This window comes from Schistocerca gregaria, chromosome 1 (genome assembly GCF_023897955.1).
Source record: "Schistocerca gregaria isolate iqSchGreg1 chromosome 1, iqSchGreg1.2, whole genome shotgun sequence".
In the NCBI taxonomy this organism is placed as follows: Eukaryota; Metazoa; Arthropoda; class Insecta; order Orthoptera; family Acrididae; genus Schistocerca; species Schistocerca gregaria.
This window is the reverse complement of record NC_064920.1, coordinates 359,567,058-359,586,541: the sequence shown is the minus strand read 5'-3', so window position 1 is coordinate 359,586,541 and position 19,484 is coordinate 359,567,058. Positions and strand designations below refer to the sequence as shown.

General features: G+C 39.8%; 1 protein-coding gene across 1 annotated transcript in view; it reads right to left on the bottom strand.

The window, feature by feature from the left end:
- The window catches only part of LOC126346021 (cathepsin B), a 34,268-nt gene extending 15,607 nt beyond the window's left edge, over window positions 1-18,661 (bottom strand). Inside the window, exons 1-3 of the mRNA XM_050002151.1 lie at window positions 17,844-18,661; window positions 3,550-3,759; window positions 994-1,194 (exon numbers count right to left, since the gene is read on the bottom strand). Of these exons, the coding sequence (XP_049858108.1) occupies window positions 994-1,194; window positions 3,550-3,759; window positions 17,844-17,963 (531 nt within the window). The 5' untranslated portion in view covers window positions 17,964-18,661. The remainder of the gene's footprint in view (window positions 1-993; window positions 1,195-3,549; window positions 3,760-17,843) is intronic.
- Between the last annotated feature and the right edge of the window lie 823 nt (window positions 18,662-19,484).

Genomic DNA, 19,484 nt, shown 5'->3' with positions numbered 1-19,484 from the left:
GGACCAGCACAGTCTACTTGAAGTACCCCCAATAAAGATGGGGAGAGCTAAGAAACCAATGTAAACAGTATGTTCCGACACACTTCAACATCGAGAGGGAGGCAAACATTGTAGATGGTAATCTCCTGAAATGCCCTTATCCTAACAGTGAGTCTTCAAGAACGTATTAAGAGGCACGAATTCACCATACAAAACGTCTAAAACACATGAGCAAATTCTGCCTGACATCCCAATCATAGGCAGAACAGTTCTTACATCATCCACGTTATCCACGAAGGGTTGGGGTCTGCATTGCTGGAAACCCGGTCTCCTGGAGGGCAATGCAGAAGGCAGGTGAAGAGCTTAAAAGATGTCATAGATCAGCCAGGTGCTGAAAAAAACTGCTACTATTTCATTGGGGAATAATGTTGTGAAGTACAGCGTAGGCACGAATGGACCAAGGAGCCAGGTTATGCCTCAGGGTCACCTGCTGCCACTGGTTGGAGGGTTGTGGCATCAACAGACATAGGCAGCCTGAAAATGGTACCAGGTTCTGGGATAGGCACTTAGTAGTACAAATTTATGATAAATAGCAATTAGTCACCAAGCACTACGAAAATTGCCCACAAAAAGTTCACAACATAATTATATCACCGCACTTCACAGTGTAACATAGTTAATACAATAGCTACTATATTGCCCCTGCCTTGAATTTAAACTAATTCATGTTACTTTTCACAAATGGTATATGATATGACAATTCACACATGCTGTTTTCAAACAAATCTAAAATGTTGTCAACATTCAAATTTCTCTCTAGCTGCAAAAGGCAATTACAACGAAAGTATTTTTATGATACAACAGTTATGAAGCTACAATTAGATTGCAAATATTTCTGTGAACTTACATATCAAAGTGAGAATACCATACACAAAATAGGTTTAATAAAGGACATGAAATTTGTGTAGTTAAACTGCCTGCCACACAAGCTATAAAATATAAATTTTTGCTTACCTGTGATGAATTGTAAGCTCCACCACTGACAATGCCTTTACGTTTCCAGTATGACCATGCGGCTCCTGGAAAACCTCCGTTGCAACCAAACCCACAAGAGTGACAACAAGATACAAGGTCTTCTGCTGAGAAGTGGAAATTCTTTTCACCTTTTGAATGAATGCAAACTCTGTCTGACATTGCTTCCACTGCACCAAATGCCTAAAATAAAGAAATAAATTGCTTTAGTGATGACTGTGTGTCAGTTGCTTCGCATGGGGGAGGGGGGTGGGGGAGAATACATTTAACAGTCTTCGGCAGCATTGCACTGGTGTCCTGTGTTTGGTTGTAAACAAAAATACTTTGGTGGAAAGAAGATTTTTATCCCATAGAGGGGGAAATGGTTCTGAATGGTTGAATCGGTCACCTTTTATGAAGCACTCCCTTGATGCACTGTGGCACGCTTATCCAGTGTTAGAAAGCAAATTACATTACGGTAAATCACATTTTCTGCAAATTGCTAACCTGGACAATTAACATATTGAGATGGGTACTGAGTTTACTTGTGTTTCACGTGCCATCTATTGCAAACGGATCGTGAGAACTCGCATTTGCTACATGCTGCCTGTTGACTTTATGTAGTTAGGTGCTTACACCTACATGCAATGTAACAAAAATGACTGTCTCTAATACTTTTTGCTTATTTAGCATTGCGAGAGTATTTTGATATTTCAAATAGTTACCATTTCAGTCTTTAAGATCATCCTGCTTCTAGAGACGGCTCTATTCAGAAAACAAAGGGAAATGGACAATTTTGAAATACTTTCAGATGTTTTTTCCGATGAGTAACTAAATGTTCCTAGTGAGAACGAAGACACTGATGGAATGTATGTACGGTTCTGGGGACAATGACAGTGACATTTTTAGACTCTTAAAGAACCGTAAGGTGGCACAGTTGAGTGATTCTGAAAATAAGTATGAAGGTGCTAAAGTTTGTGAAATGATAAAATTGACTTCTGGGAAAGTAACAATCAACCATACATTCTACTATTTGAAGATCATCCTGAGGCCATTAAATTTTCAATGCAATGTGAGTCTGTAGCTTCTGTGATTAGCCTGATTTTTAGTAATGACATCTTCGAATTTTTTCTCAGGAAGTTTCACACCTTCCATGATAAAGCCTGTGAAATGGAAAACGTCACCCAAAGCATCCAGGTGGTCTCCTGTTACACAGAGAGAGATGAAAAAATTCCTTGGGCTAATTCCTCTGATGGGACAAACAAGGGAAAAGATGGAAAGATTACTTTCAGTTTGAGATGCAATAATTTTCAACAGATTTGGACATTCTGGCACTTTAATGAGAACACAAAATTGAACAATAGCTCTGGAAAACTCTTCAAAGTGCACCCTGTGCTGGATTATCTCTTCACTAAATTCAGGATACTTTACAAACCAAACCAACAGTTGTCTTGCCATGAGGGGACAAGTCCATGGAGAGGAACCGCTAAAATTATGCAGCATGAGTTACTTGTTAGGATGGTGTGCGAGAATGCTATAGGTTATATCTGCAATTTGGATATTTGCACTGCTGAAGGGAAGAAATCTGAAGAATCTGTTCTCTCCATTCTTGGCAAATGTCTTGCCATGTGGCACCACATATATCAGGATCATTGTTATAACAGTTCCTCTACTGCATAATTACTACTGAAAGACAAAATCAGAATCTGTGGTACTATTAGAATGGACAAAGGTTTACCACAAATTCTGAAATGCAAAGCATCAAGAAAGAAGAAAGCCCAGAGCTGAGTTTTCTGTAGGAAAGGTAACCATCCTCTTAAGGAAAGACAAGCAGGACATCTGACAATCAACCATTCTCGATGCTTATGTCTCAAAATACAGGAAAGAAAAACAGAAAAACCAAAGGATATATTGAAGCCAGTGTGCAAATCAATACATTGCCCACATGAAAGGAACTGATTATGCAGATCAGTAGCTTTGATTAAACAGTCAAAAAGTCATCCTCTATCTAATAAACAGTGGAATTTCAATTCATTTAGAATTTATAATGCCATGAACACAAAGGGGTAAAAACATAAAAAGAAAAAAGCATACACAGTTCCTCCGTTCAGTGGTACAATACTGAATTACGGACTATGATAATGGAGGTCTCTGGACCTAGAGACACACATGTCACACCCATTTAATACATTATAGTACACACTAATAAGATGGATTAGATTGTGATGATTATGTTTAAAATTCCATTATGATTATAGTTTACAAAATGTAGTGCTTTTCTATATGCATTAAAATTGTTGGTTCATAATGTTAAGAAACATTTTATGTTCATATACTGAAAGGTAAAATGGAAATTAATCTTGGACAGGCAGTAGAAATCTGACAAAATTAAGCTGAATACAACCTACTTCAAGTAGCCCCTCTCCTCCTCACTGTGTATATAACAGCAATACTGGGAAAATTTGACACCTTTTGTAGACACCAAAATTAAAAATGTTCTTTACAACATAAAAAAACAAAATGTTGCCTGGGAAAAAAGGAATTTTATTCTGAACTTACCCAACAGGAACCACAGGATCCTTGATCCCGAATCTCCTTTATTGTAGGGCAGAAGGACCATTTCTCACGGGAATCGAACTCCTCTGGAATTTCCAAGTCCTCTACTGCATGTCTCTGAACAGGTGGTTGGAAGAGGTAGGAATCTGGATGAACTCCCATCAGTCGTTTTAAGTGTTTCACTGGTGTTTCTTGTGGGAAGTTTCTGCCAGCCTGAAATAGTTTTTATTGTTATTACTATTAACTTTAGAAATCATATAAGCAACAGAACTACATTAAAACTTCAACAACTGATGTCTTTGACTGGTTTCACTACTAAAGACAATGAACTCCTGTGATGAATAAAACTTCAGCTATGTCTCTAACAGTAAGTAATAAAATGCTGTTTATGTTTTACAAGCTTAATTACTTGCCCATAACAGTGTGTGGTGGAAGATTCACTGTGAGCAACAGAAAACCTCTTTATTTACTTAGTGCCTTCTGAAGTTTATTCAGTTATAACAACTATAATACAAACTAAACAAATGCCCATTACTTATAATAAGCTGCTAAGGGTGATACTATTTTTTTCCAAGAATTAAATCAATAATACAATGTTCATAGATTTCAACCTCTTTTGGCACACACGTAGCTGTGCACATTGGGTGGCTGCAGAAATTTATCCAAGACGGTGTAAGATTCTATAATTTTCATTTTTATATAACTGAATAGGTGAACCAGACAACATCCAATGCCCCAAGATTTAAATTTTGTATGAATTACACAAAAGTTATATAAAGGATTGATTGTTATTTACTCAGCATTTCTGTGAGAGATCATTTTTATACATATGGCAATAAACATATTAATATACGTAAAGTATACCTTAATATTAATATGCCACCTTTTTAATTTGGTGATCTACAATTACATACTCATATGATGAAAATTTAAAAAGGGAAATGGATAGGTTAAAGTTAGATATAGTGGGAATTAGTGAAGTTCGGTGGCAGGAGGAACAAGACTTCTGGTCAGGTGACTACAGGGTTGTAAACACAAAATCAAATAGGGGTAATGCAGGAGTAGGTATAATAATGAATAGGAAAATAGGAATGCGGGTAAGCTATTACAAACAGCATAGTGAACACATTATTGTGGCAAAGGTAGATACGAAGCGCAGGCATACTACAGTAGTACAAGTTTATATACCAACTAGCTCTCCAGATGACGAAGAAATTGAAGAAATGTATGATGAAATAAAAGAAATTATTCAGATAGTGAAGGGTGACGAAAACTTAATAGTCATGGGTGACTGGAATTCGGTAGTAGGAAAAGGGAGAGAAGGAAACATAGTAGGTGAATATGGATTGGGGCTAAGAAATGAAAGAGGAAGCTGCCTGGTAGAATTTTGCACAGAGCACAACTTAATTATAGCTAACACTTGGTTCAAGAATCATGAAAGAAGGTTGTATACACGGAAGAATCTTGGAGATACTAGAAGGTATCAGATAGATTATATTATGGTAATACAGAGATTTAGGAACCAGGTTTTAAATTGTAAGACATTTCCAGGGGCAACTGTGGACTCTGACCACAATCTATTGGTTATGAACTGTAGATAAAAACTGCAAAAAGGTGGGAATTTAAGGAGATGGGACCTGGATAAACAGACTAAACCAGAGGTTATACAGAGTTTCAGGGAAAGCATTAGGGAACAACTGACAGGAATATGGGAAAGAAATACAGTAGAAGAAGAATGGGTAGCTTTGAGGGATGAAGTAGTGAAGGCAGCAGAGGATGAAGTAGTGAAGGCAGCAGAGGATCAAGTAGGTAAAAATACGAGGGCTAGTAGAAATCCTTGGGTAACAGAAGAGATACAGTATTTAATTGATGAAAGGAGAAAATACAAAAATGCAGCAAGTGAAGCAGGCAAAAAGGAATACAAACTTCTCAAAAATGAGATCGACAGGAAGTGCAAAATGGCTAAGCAGGGATGACTACAGGACAAATGTAAGGATGTAGAGGCTTATCTCACTAGGGGTAAGATAGATACTGCTTACAAGGAAATTAAAGAGACCTTTGGAGATAAGAGAACCACTTGCATGAATATCAAGAGCTCAGATGGAAACCCAGTTCCAAGCAAAGAAGGGAAAGCAGAAAGGTGGCAAGAGTATATAGAGGCCCTATACAAGGGCGATGTACTTGAGGACAATATTACGGAAATGGAAGATGATGTAGATGAAGACGAAATGGGAGATACAATTCTGCATGAAGAGTTTGACAGAGCACTGAAAGACACGAGTCGAAACAAGGCCCCCGGAGTAGACAACATTCCATTAGAACTACTGACGGCTTTGGGAGAGCCAGTCATGACAAAACTCTACCATCTCGTGAGAAAGATGTACGAGACAGGTGAAATACCCTCAGATTTCAAAAAGAATATAATAATTCCAATCCCAAAGAAGGCAGGTGTTGACAGATGTGTAAATTACCGTCCTATCAGTTTAATAAGTCACAGCTGCATAATAATAACGCGAATTCTTTACAGACGAATGGAAAAACTGGTAGAAGCCGACCTCGAAGAAGATCAGTTTGGATTCCGTAGTAATGTTGGAACACGTGAGGCAATACTGACCTTACGACTTATCTTAGAAGCTAGATTAAGGAAGGGCAAACCTATGTTTCTAGCATTTGTAGACTTAGAGAAAGCTTTTGACAATGTTGACTGGAATACTCTTTTTCAAATTCTGTAGGTGGCAGGGGTAAAATACAGGGAGCGAAAGGCTATTTACAATATGAACAGAAACCAGATGGCAGTTATAAGAGTCAAGGGACATGAAAGGGAATGAGTGGTTGGGAAGGGAGTGAGACAGGGTTGTAGTCTCTCCCCGATGTTATTCAATCTGTATATTGAGCAAGCAGTGAAGGAAACAAAAGACAAATTCAGAGTAGGTATTAAAATCCATGGAGAAGATATTAGAAAACTTTGAGGTTCACTGATGACATTGTAATTCTGTCAAAGACAGCAAAGGACTTTTAAGAGCAGTTGAACGGAATGGACTGTGTCTTGAAAGGAGGGTATAAGATGAACATCAACAAAAGCAAAACGAGGATAATGGAATGTAGTTGCATTAAGTCGGGTGATGCTGCGGGAATTAGATTAGGAAATGACACACTTAAAGTAGTAAAGGAGTTTTGCTATTTGGGGAGCAAAATAACTGATGATTGTTGAAGTAGAGAGGATATAAAATGTAGACTGGCAATGGCAAGGAAAGCGTTTCTGAAGAAGAGAAATTTGTTTACATCGAGTATAGATTTAAGTGTCAGGGAGTCATGTCTGAAAGTATTTGTATGGAGTGTAGCCATGTATGGAAGTGAAACATGGACGATAAATAGTTTGGACAAGAAGAGAATAGAAGCTTTCGAAATGTGGTGCTACAGAAGAATGCGGAAGATTAGATGGGTAGATCACATAACTAATGAGGAAGTATCGAATAGGATTGGGGAGAAGAGAAGTTTGTGGCACAACTTGACCAGAAGAAGGGATCGGTTGGTAGGACATGTTCTGAGGCATCAAGGGATCGCCAATTTAGCATTGGAGGGCAGTGTGGAGGGTAAAAATCGTAGAGGGAGATCAAGAGATGAATGATGTAGGTTGCGGTACGTACTGGGAGATGATGAAGCTTGCACAGGATAGAGTAGCAGCGAGAGCTGCATCAAACCAGTCTCTGGACTGATGACCACAACAACAACACGATGAAATTCAAAACAAATGTCATGTGGAGCTAATCAAATTGCTTCTGCTGTATAGCATTAATAAATGTAGAGAAATAACACTAGGTGCTGAAGAATTGAGAACTGATATTAAGAATTTCTCAGACTCATAAGGTTCACAAAACAAAAATTCAGTGATGATAGTGACACTACTTTGTTTTCAGAAAGTATCTAAAGTTTTCACAAAAACCCGCATTATTTTCCAACAGTGTGGGCCACAGTTATATGCCTCCTTAAAGGGTATTCGAAGTAGTTGAAATACTAGAGATAATCACACTACCATCTACAGCTACATCAACACTCTGCAAATCACTGTGAGATACATGGCAGAGGGTTCCTCTTGTTGTACTTGTTATTAGGGTTTCTTCCTGTTCCATTTTCATATGGAGCATGGGAAGAATGAGTGTTTGAATGCCTCTGTGTGTGGAGTGATTATTTTAATCTTGTCCTCACGATCCCTATGTGAGCGATATGTAGGGTGGTGGTGTATATTCCTTCCCAGATTAATCGCTTAAAGCTGGTTCTTCAAACTTTCTTAATAGACTTTCTGGGATAGTTTACGACTATCTTCAAGAGTGTTCCAGTTCAGATCCTTCAGTATCTCTGTCATACTCTCCCAAGGATCAAACAAACCTGTGACCCTTTGTGCGGTCTTCTCTGTATACATTCAATGTCCCCTGTTAGTACTATCTGAAATGGTTCCCACACACTATCAATATTCTAGAACCAACAGCACTTGAGACAGTCAAATTCGCAAAATGGCCCGTGCTCAATCACTAAGATTAGAAAACAATGTCAGTTGTAAGAAGGCTAAAGATGTAAAGTAACTACTCAAGTATACAGACAACTCTCAAGATGAACCAAAAACATTTCACACAGACTCTCTTCAAGAATGCAGTAACAATAACAATGAAGCCAAATATGATGAACCATTGTATTAGAAGGATTATATGAATTAAGTATATGAGTTAAATTTAAGTCATTCACTAACAACAGATTACTGTTCATTTTAAGGATGTGATGTTGCAGTTTGTCATTCTTGCAAAAACTCTACCCTTTCAACATATTTTTTGTAATACCTACAAGAAAATATGCATTCAGGCACACAACCACATAGACACCTAAACTTCCACACTCGCAATGGTGGCGGTACTGATCATTCAATATCAATTATTGAAAGCTGTTGCCTGGGTAAATGGAGGTGGGGAAAGTGTTGTCGGGGGGGGGGGGGGGGGGGGGGGGAGTGCAGAAAAATGCATGAGCAAGGAAGGGGGGTAGCAGGATAGTGAGAGACAAGTCTTTCACAAGATGACTCTGCAGCTACACAACGAGGCAAATGGATTTCAATAGGATGCGTGTGTGTGCGGTGAAGCAGACAAGAGGGGTGAGAATAATGGACAGGTTTGGGGGAAAAAAGGATGGACAGGAGGGAGGGAGAGAGAGAGAGAGAGAGAGAGAGAGAGGAGAGAGAGAGAGAGAGAGAGAGAGAGAGATTGCGCAGCAGCAGGGGGGCGGGCGGAATGGCGAGAAAATGCAGTATACAAGCTGATGTGGAAGGAGCGGTACACAGCATATTTGTGAACTGGATAGCAAAATTTGTAGTCTGCCACAGTTTGGCTGTGGCCATTCGTGTGAGTGGACAGTTAGTTACTTGATAGGACACTACTCTGGATGATGTGGGTCGATATACCTTATCTCAGGGCACAATAAGAGGTAGTCAATGTGATTTGGCTTTTCAAGACCAGGGAGGCACAGGGTGTTTAAAGAAGTGCTGGTTGGTGGAGGGTTAACATGGTTACTTGTGTCATTGGAGGAGATGCCAAGGGATATCTGTTTGTGGATGATCTGGATAGGATATTGACAGTCAATGAAGGCTCTAGTAAGGTTAACAATATCTTTTGACAACTTCTGCTTTCCACTGTAGAACTGGCATCCACACATGGTGAGGCTGTGGGGGAAGAGAGATTCCAACATGGAACAGGTGTCAACTGTCAAAGTGCAGGTACTGTTGGTGGTTAGTGCACTTTGTATGAATGGACATATTTATCGAGCCACCTGAGAGGTGGCGATCATCAGCTAGGGAGATGGACCAGTGGGTTGATAAGGAAGTGCATTTGGGAGTAGGTTTTAAGGTTATGGAATAAGGAGGTATGGTTGTCCCTGCCAAGAGTCCAATCATGGAAATGTCATAAATGAATCTGATACAGGTGTTGAATATCAAGTACCCAGGGCAGTACCATTTTTAAAGGCCAAATCTATAAACAAATCCATATGAACATCCTTGAGGGTTTGATTTTCTTCGTCTAATGGAGTTACAGTGTCTTATCCAGTGACTATGATGTTCACAACAGGGCAGAATGTAATAATCTAATGTTGGACATTAAGAAAATAGTGTGCACTTCAGTGTAGAGGACACAGCTGCGGAATTGAGTATTTTTTGAGCCACCTGAGCTATATTCTTTTTATTATCTATGCGACTGGCCAATTTCAGCCTATGGTCATTCTCAAGCTTCCAATACATTTTACATTATAATAATTGGCTGGTACATGTGGAGAGGGATACATGTTTTCCAGTCCACATGTACCAGTGATATATTATCAATCTGTAAAGGCCAATGTCTTGTTATGTCATACTATTTCTACATATACTACATTCTCCATTATGGGATTTTTTTTTTTTTTTTTTTAAGGGATACACGACAAAAACAGGGACAATTTTTAACTGCAGGAAGGGGCCATAAGAGCGACAGCTGTAAGCAGTAGTCGGGCTCATTGTGAATAATTATTTAAAAAATTGGGTATCATTACGGCAGTAAGTGAGCACATCTACCAATCTGTTGGGCAAATCAATGAAAATGCTTCTAAATGTTTCACTAATAGTTTTATACATAATTACGGAACAAAAGCAAGCTTGGACTTAAATTTACCAATGAAAATCAAATACTCTAAACAGCATTTTCTGTCAGGGAATTAAACTGAATAATAAATTTCCCCAAGATGATGAAATAATTACTAAAATAAAGCTGTTTGAAAAGACTGTTAAACTTTCATAAGTAATCAATACTACACAATTGAAGATAACTTACTCAGAGTCGAGGTTAATAATGAAGAAGGGTAACTATCACACTATCATGTTCCAATACATGATCAAAATTTAACTCTTTTACAAGAAAATGTCCCACTTTTAGTATATCATGCAGACTGAGGGGAAGGCATGAAGATGTTCTATGGGGAAAGTTGCATGTTTACAGGCCTGGTGTCAGGTTTCTGAACAAACAGGAGGCAGTACAAGGGGGGCAAGAAACCCATCCATAGTCAAGGAGTCACCAGCAAGTGTCCTTAGCATGTACAGTGATACAGAGCAAAACTATGTTTTATAATATTTTTACATTCCATCCTGAATTTTCCATTGTTTGATAGGTAAAAGAAGACAGATGACCCAGGCAGCATTGAGTACAAGAGGGTCTAAAGACACAACAAGGTGAGGAGGGAAGAAAGTAACCTGCGCCCACATGGGAGGTACCTGCTGTAGGGGGGAGGCTCTGCCCCCTACAACCGCCCCTAACACAAATTTGGGGAGTATTTAGTGCAAAATCCCCCCCCCCTCTCTCTCTCTCTCCCTCCCTTAATCACTCTTAACTTGTTTTGGGTCATAGCAGACTGCCAGAGCCTCGAAATATCGCATCAAAGTTGTACTCTTGTCTGTGGCCAGTATTCCAGCATCATGATCATATCATATAGCTGCATCTTTGGTTAGACAATAGGCACGTTCACTTCCTGCAATACCTATGTGGCTTGATGTCAAGATGAAGATCACTGACTTTCCAGAGCTGAGCTGTAAAGGTCAGCCAATAAGTCCTGGATGTCGGCAACATTTTTGGGAGGCTAATACAGGGATATGCCTTTTAAGCAACTTCAGAAACTGCTAACTATCAAAGTTCGTCGTGGCCAGGGATTTGACGTACCGCAAAGCCTGAAAAATGGCAACCAACTCTGCAGTGTATATGTGATATACTCATCTCATTACGTACAATTTTCAAATCATTTGATTTGATGCACAGGAGACTGCAGGCACTTGGCAGAGAGTGCTTCTCATGTCCCCTTGCATGTGCAAAAGTATAACCAACCCAGTTATTGATTTTTAATCTATCCATGTAGATGCGTACTGAATTAGAGTAACTGTGGAGGATGAAACGAAACGTGTCTAAGAAGGATAGGATCAGTGTCGTCCTTTTGGTTACAAAAGACGTCCAACTGTATCTTAACAGGCTACAGACCACAGATGGTGTCGAGAGGGAGCCTGGGAACACATGCTAAAGAGAGCTGTTGGTGGCCCTTCACTAGAGTATTGAGTGATCACAGCTGGTCCACCCAATTTTAGGCACTACACAAACAGTCTGAACTGCTGGTTATGGAACAGTGTTGAGTGACATGTAAGTAGGCATCTGATAGATTGTGATGTGTAATTAGCCAGAAGCTGCTGTCATCTAACCCGCAGCATTGGGACAATGTCTGCCACCAGGAGGTTGCCTGTCAACAGTGCTCAGACAGAAGGGCTCCATTTCCAACTGCACACCAGTGTGAGGAACTCGTTCCAAGTTCAGTACGGTCGGTGCTGCCGATCCATAGGCAACACATTCAAAGTCCAAGCAGTATAATGTCAGCATTCTAAAATCTAAGTAGCAGTATGCGGTCTGTGCCCCTTGAGGAGTTACTAAGAAAGTGGAGAGCATTTAGCTTCTTCATGCAGGTTATCTTGAGCCAGCACACATGTGGCATCCAAGTTAGCTTGTCGTCAAATAAAATACCTAAGAAGTGACAAGTTACAATGACTTCAAATAACTCGTCACCAAGATAAATTTTGGGTGCAGGTACAAAGTCTAGAGTTAGCAAAGATGCACAACTCACGATTTTACAGGAGCAAATTGGTAGGTATGATTCAGGACTCAATCATATACTCTCCGGACAACCCCCGAAATTGGCGATCAGCGATGGGCACGCGTAGTACAGGTAAAGATCATCCACATACAGCGATGTAGAGATTGTGAGGACCACTGTGTTAATGATACCATCAATGGCAATAGCAAACAGTGTTACACTTAGAACCCATCCCTGAGGGACTCCAGTTTCCTGTATATATTTGGATGACTGAGAACTGAACGTATCTGGACATGAAAAAGTCTGAGATATAGGAAACTGCATAAAAATGGATAAACTGACCCAGAAACCAGCTACATGCAGTGTAAGTAGTACGCAACATCACCAGGTATTGTACGCATTCTGTAAGTCTAAGAACAGAGAAATCAAGATATGCAGTGGACCAGAAAGCCCAAAAGTCACTTTGGAATCTTAATATATGACCTCCACCGCCAAGGCAACAGCAAAGATGACGGTTGATCATGTGTTCAAATGGCTATTGTGGGTCCTTTCCCAATTTCAGGACAGGAGTAATACTACCTTCTCGCCAGTGAGGGGGAAATTCTCCTTCCTGCCAAATGCAACTAAAATGCGGACGATATGTTTCATGTTGTTGCACCAAACATGTTACAGCATTTGATTGTGGATTTTGTCGGCTCCATGGGACACACCTTCACATGCCACAGAAGCACCACGAAATTCCCATTCACTAACAGGGATGCTGTACAACAGAACCATGTGCTTGGAAGGATGGCAGGTGGCACTCAGTTAGGTGTTTCTGTGTCAGGAAATGAAGATGGTAATTACTGCTAGCAGACACTTCAGCTAAATGCACTGCAAAACATTTGACAATTCCCACAGAATCAGTGCAGATGTTACTATTAACCAAGGATGCCAGTAAACACCATGGGTGGTTGATGGGCACAAATGTGGTGGAATTTGGTGCATACTTGAGACGATGAGATGATACATATTGCTCCCAACATCACTCCCTGTTCTCAATTAAAACGGCACTTTTTCCCAGAGTCACTCGAATGGTATTAAATTAGCCAAGGCACTTGCACAGCTGAAGCACCCTTTGGCATTCCCTGATAGCTCTGACTACCTTCAGACCACTGTGGCACCAGCAGTCACTGGAATGAGCCAGGCGTAGGGTAGCATTGCTGCAGCAGCGTGAATAATAGTATCCTGCTTTATGTCTGCAAATGGAGAGGGAGAAAACAATACGAAAACATTCACTGTCAATAGGATCACCATAGACTTGTCACTGAATCGGGGGTAAAGTACTCAGGTTGCAAACTGTGAGATCAATAGTCCAGTATGTTCTGTGGGCTGCACTGAAATGTGTTGTAGCTCCAGTGCTGAGTAGGCAGATGTCCAATTCAGAAAGGAGGTGTCCCAGTACCCGGCCTCTGTGAGACACTGTCACCGCCCCATAGGGAATTACGGGCATTTAAGTCCCCCAATAAGATGAATAGGGGGAGGTAGCTGTTCCACTAACTCTAACAGCTCATGATAATGGAAAGGTCCATCTGATGGTAGGTAAACATTATAAATTGTCTTCCAAACAGATATGACACTAACAGCCACAACCTTTAGTTCAGTGGTAAAGGGGGCACCTGCTCACTGAAAATATCAGAATATCAGGGTACAAACCCCACCAGACGCACTCTCAAAATTAACATTAGTACAACAGGATTTGTAGTTTTTCAGAGGAGAGAAAGAGTTACCATAAAGCGCATTTCCTGAAGTGCTACACCAATTACAAAATAAGTAGCTAGTAAATGATGAAATTTGGTCAGTTGACGAGAGCACATCACAGTTCCATTGAAAAAGCGTTGGAGTCAGGCCTGAGAAAGTGGTGGATGGAAAAGATGTGTATGATTCCTTCACTACAGGCCGAAGTCTGCCTGTTTGGAGATCTGTCATCAAGGTGCAGAGGCTTCACCTTTGCAAGGGTGGGGAGCAGAAAATATGAAGCCTCAGAAAGTAGTTTATCTTTCTGCTTATCCTTCTTATCCTTGAGAGACTTCGATTTCTGTGAATATTTCCCATTTTACGTTCCAGGAGCAAAGAGGGTTGTGCTTTTCTTCGGCCTACAGCCTGTGGCTGCTGGTCCTCGTCTTGAGAGCGGGCATCCTGAAAGGTGTCATCATTCCTGATGACCACAGAGTCAGAGAATGACTAGGCATCTCTGGCCGTACCAATGGTGTGAGAACCACCAGTGCTACATGGCTAGGAGCTGATGTTTCTCCCCCAATTGTGGGGCAAGCCCTGGAATATGACCAGTGCCAGGAGGTGTCATGCAAGATCTTGTTAGTGCGTCAGGTGTGGACTGAGGAAACAGTTGCAAAATTTGAGACCATATCTGTCTTCAAAAATTATTTTTTCTTTTTTTTATCAATAGTCTTCCAACTGGTTTGATGCAGCATGCCATGAATTCCTCTCCTGTGCCAACTACTTCATCTCAGGGCAGGATGGAAGGATGGCAGGTTCATCCTTAATTATTTGCTGGATGTATTCCAATCTGTCTTCCTCTACAGTTTTTGCCCTCTACAGTTCCCTCTAGTAACATGGAAGTCATTCCATGATGTCTTAACAGATGTCCTATCATCCTGTCCCTTCTTCTAGTCACTGTTTTCCACATATTCCTTTCCTCTCCGATTCTACCCAGAACCTACTCATTCCTTCCCTTATCAGTTCACCTAATTATCAACATTCGCCTGTAGCACCACATCTCAAATGCTTCGACTATCTTCTTTTCCAGTTTACCCGCAGTCCTTTTTTCACTGCCATACAATGTGTGCTCCAAATGTACATTCTCACAAATTAAGGCCTATGTTTGATACTAGCAGACTTCTCTTGGCCAGGAGTGCTCTTTTTTCCTACTTTCCTGAGACAAGTATAGTGCATTATCATCAGATGACACTTTCATAACTTACAGAAAACATTTAGCCTTGTCAGTGAAACTAGGTGCTACTGTACTAATACAATTACTATATATACTTTCTTACTGTCTGTTCGAGGTGTGAACTTCACAGAAGGAAACAAACATAAAAAGAAAAGCATGTATCACTTTTCTTCCCCAGAAAATGGGCATTAAATGTTTAAGATTCAGTTGATTACGTAAACACCAAATGGTGAGAATTTTCCTTGTGGAATAAATATACTGACGGAAATAAGCTGCAATGTATTTAAAGGAACATTCCTGACATATTCCTGAAATGGTTTAAATAAAGTTGTGCTAATCAATCAGGAAGATGATTTTTATGAGATCTCACACTGACAATGACCTCAGTGAAGACAGAATACAAGCTGGAATTGAGGAGGACAGGATATGACAACAGTCGTGTGTTTTTAAAAGGTATATTCCCAGCATTTACTTTTAGAAATTTAGAGAAACCACAAAAAATTGAAGTTTGATGGCCAGAAATTCAGTTTAGAAGCCTGAAGCCTATTGGTGGGTAAGACCTCAGACTCCATGAACAAATTTCTAGGCAGAATTGACTAATTAAACACACATAATTTTAATAACATCAAATAAAGTGAGTTATGTAAAATCTTCAATGCATTTATGTGATGAATGTAAATTAGTGTTAAGTTACAGTTCTAAACATTTTATTTCACTCCATTCAAACTTCACCACACAGAACTCCAACATTATGAAACATGGGTCTTTCTAACATGAATCATGTCACTGGAATACATGACAAACACTCCTACTGAAATGGAATAATTATAAATGAAATTGGTTAGTGTACCCACTGTCTCTTCACTTTAATGATGAGACATAACCTACATGGAAGTTACACCACCGTTCTGGCCACCGTCCAAGTGGGCCCGAACAACCATCAGGGACCCCCCCCCTCAGCCATGGCCTCATCGAGATGCAGTACAGAGTTGCATGTGACCAGCTTAACTCTCTCCACGCCATTAGCAGGTTAGTGCACCTGTCACTGCTGCTTCTGCTACTAGGTCAAGTAGCTCCTCAACTGGCATCAGCAGGCTGAGAGCTCTCTGTTCCAGCCTTTCCACAAAGGAAAAATCCATGGCAGTACTGGGAATCTATCTGCTGTCCCCTGCAGGACAGTCAGTTGTGCTGAAACTGCAGCTGCAGTGGCAGATGAATGCAAGATGACATTTCTATATAAACTTTTCCCCTAAGTCCTTTTATGCTGTGTATGTTTCCTACCCATAGGTGGTAAATGCCTGTTTCCTTGCCCCCAGTTCTATCATGTCTGTCATAAATGGAAACCACAGTCCCATTCACTATAGTCCAACTGAAAAGTACGACGAATTGGACCTTCACATTCTTGTTTGCACTGCTACCCATAATTTAGAGGGCTCTGCTCAACTTTCAACTCTAAATTTTAAACCATTGTACACAGGAGTTTTTGCTCAGTGACATGGACATCTATGATACTTTTACTACATAGATCTGCAATTTAATTAATCTTTCAAAAGCTTAGGTTACTAAAAATTTTGGAATGATGAATTGTTTCATTTTTGAATGCCCAAGTGACTAAGCTTTGATATAGGCCCTATATTGAGGCAAGCATGGCAGCTACTAGAAGAACATTTATTCCTCTTTTTATAATCTGTGTAAACTTTTTCTGGGAATCTAAGACACTGGAGAATATGTTGCTAATGTGTGTAATTACATCCGAAAATTAAAAAAAGTTTGGAAATTATTTTTGTTGCTAGCAGACACTGAGCACGAGTACAAGCGCACATTGTTTCGACAATGCTTGTGCAAGATGTTCAGTTACTCGCGCCACAAATCAAGTGTACAGCTTACACGAATGTTTCACTTCTTTATGTGACAAGGTGACAACTTTATATATCTAGCAACACAAAGCAGTTCTTAAGGCTAAACTTTTTCTTAGAGCTTTTTAAAACTAAACTAGCTTGTATTGGTATACCGTACACAGTTATCACAACAATTTATAAGCAACTGTGTATATAAAAAAAAACTTAATGTGCAACAACAAAACCTATTATCTTATACGATTTGATTTTGGAAGGTTTGGGGTTATATAGTTTACAGTTTCGCTGCTTTTGTGGTTTACATCTTTACTGTGGAGTTGGTCCTATTTAGCCACCGAATTGTAGCTCTGGTAATTACAATTTTATCAATGTAAAAATTTATTATTCAAGCTCATTAACCATAAATTTAACAAAAAGTTATCTGTAGACAAGGACGAGAGAAAAGCAACTACACGAATACCACTGTTTCCTATTGTTTCTGAACAGAACGTATATTAAAGAAATACCCAATTGCAATTTTAACGTTTGCCTCCTCTTCATTCTGGCCATCTTTCAAGTATTAATCTGTACGGAACTTTTCACTGTGTTAGTAGGTCTACCATGCCGTAATTAGTTCAATTTTCAATGTAGTCAGTATCGTAAACAGAGGACACAAAACAAAGGATTCTCAATGCACAACAATTATTAGCACTTAGGATAATCATAAATTAATTTACCAAATCTCATTACTCCTTGCACTTTTACTAAAATAAAGAGATTATCAGTTTGTTTGTCAGTTTATATCACGATGATTTCAATTAAAATCTGACGCAACGGTTTGCGGATCCAAACTGTATATTTACTTGACTTAAATTTCTTACCTTCCATGTCGAATTTAGCGAATTAATGTAGTTTATGAAGTCATCGGACAGAATATCATAATCAGTTGGTTGACAGTAAACGGAATACAGCGAAAGTAGAAGTAGTAATATGCGCCCCATTTCGCAATGCTATTTTACGCACTTCTCTTCCACAACTGACAAAGCGCTAGCCACCAGATCGACAGGATACTAGGGAAGTCAGATGACCCGTCAGACCCCCGTGCCGCGCGAATGAATCAACATAGATAACTCAGATAAGCCAATCACTACAAGCAGTCCTGTCCAAAGAAAGGCATTTCTGTCTTACTTCACAAAACCTAAGCAATGGACAGTCGGAACAGAACGTAGAGAAGCACACACGAAGTAGGCAAATAGGCCTACAAATAATCCGTCAAACAGCATGATCACATCACCTTGTAACGAGTGGGTTACGTAACTGATCCAGAAAATGTCAGTGGTGTAATTGTAGGGGAATACCTGACTTGAACCTTAATCTATCGAGATAGATTAAGGTTTGGAATGAAATAACATGTTACCGTATAAAAACGACACTTCACGTTTCTCCATACTATTTCATCCTACCGTGATTAAAGGGGATGAGTCGACCGATTGTAAAGCTAGTTATAATTTCTTAAATACTGGAACTTTTTAATTAGTTACCGTACTTTTGTAAATAATGATTATGTGATCGTAATTCAAAACAAGAGATCACGGTATTTGATAGCAGTGACAAGCTTTAATATTTTGTGACTACGACGGATTGACTGAGAGTTCGGTGAGATCCACACCTGCTAGCACTTGCCTTCCTTGAAGCTAATATTACATTTCGATGTTTGATATTCTCCAAAAGATATCAATGAGTCCGAGGCAATATCATTTACTCCAGATGCCTTGTTTCGACTTCGGCATTTCACTGATCGGGTTTACTTCTTTTCCCGAAACTGTAACTACCGTCTCATTTTCATCTACACCCTCTTCCCTTTCCAAAAGATAGTCGCAAGTTTGTTCCCGTTGTTTAGCATTTCTACAGACCTTACTATTACTTCCACGTTTCAGCTTCCTCTGTTTACTACTACTTTGCCATCTGAGCTCCAGATTTTCATACGTATTTTGGTACCTCCCTTGTTACCAGAGGTTTCTTTAATAACACAGTACTAACATACAGGGAACGAAGGGGTGTCTACAGCTGCACAGAAACCAGATTGCTATTGTCAGTACATGGAAGGGAGGCAGTTTAGAAGGGAGTGAGAGAGGACTGTAGCCTGTGCCCCATGTTACATGGCTGTAAACTGAGCAAGCAGCAAAGGAAACCAAAGCGAAATTTGGTAAAGGATTTAAAGCTGAGGGAGAATGACATTGTGATTCTGTTAGAGAGAGCAAAGGGCTTGAAAGATCAGCTAAATGGAATGGATAGTGTCTTGAAATGTGATTATAATTACAACAGAATTAAAATGAAAGAAACAGAAAATAGTTGGGCTAAATCTTGCAACAATGAAGGCATTATAACTCTTTTTGGGAATCCCTGAAATGCTGCGAGTAATGAGGAAAGTGGGCAAGGGGCACTACATTTGTAGTGTGTGGATATGTTGAGGATTTGGGTCTGATGGGAGGCGTGCTAAGCTGGTCCATGATGTTACAATG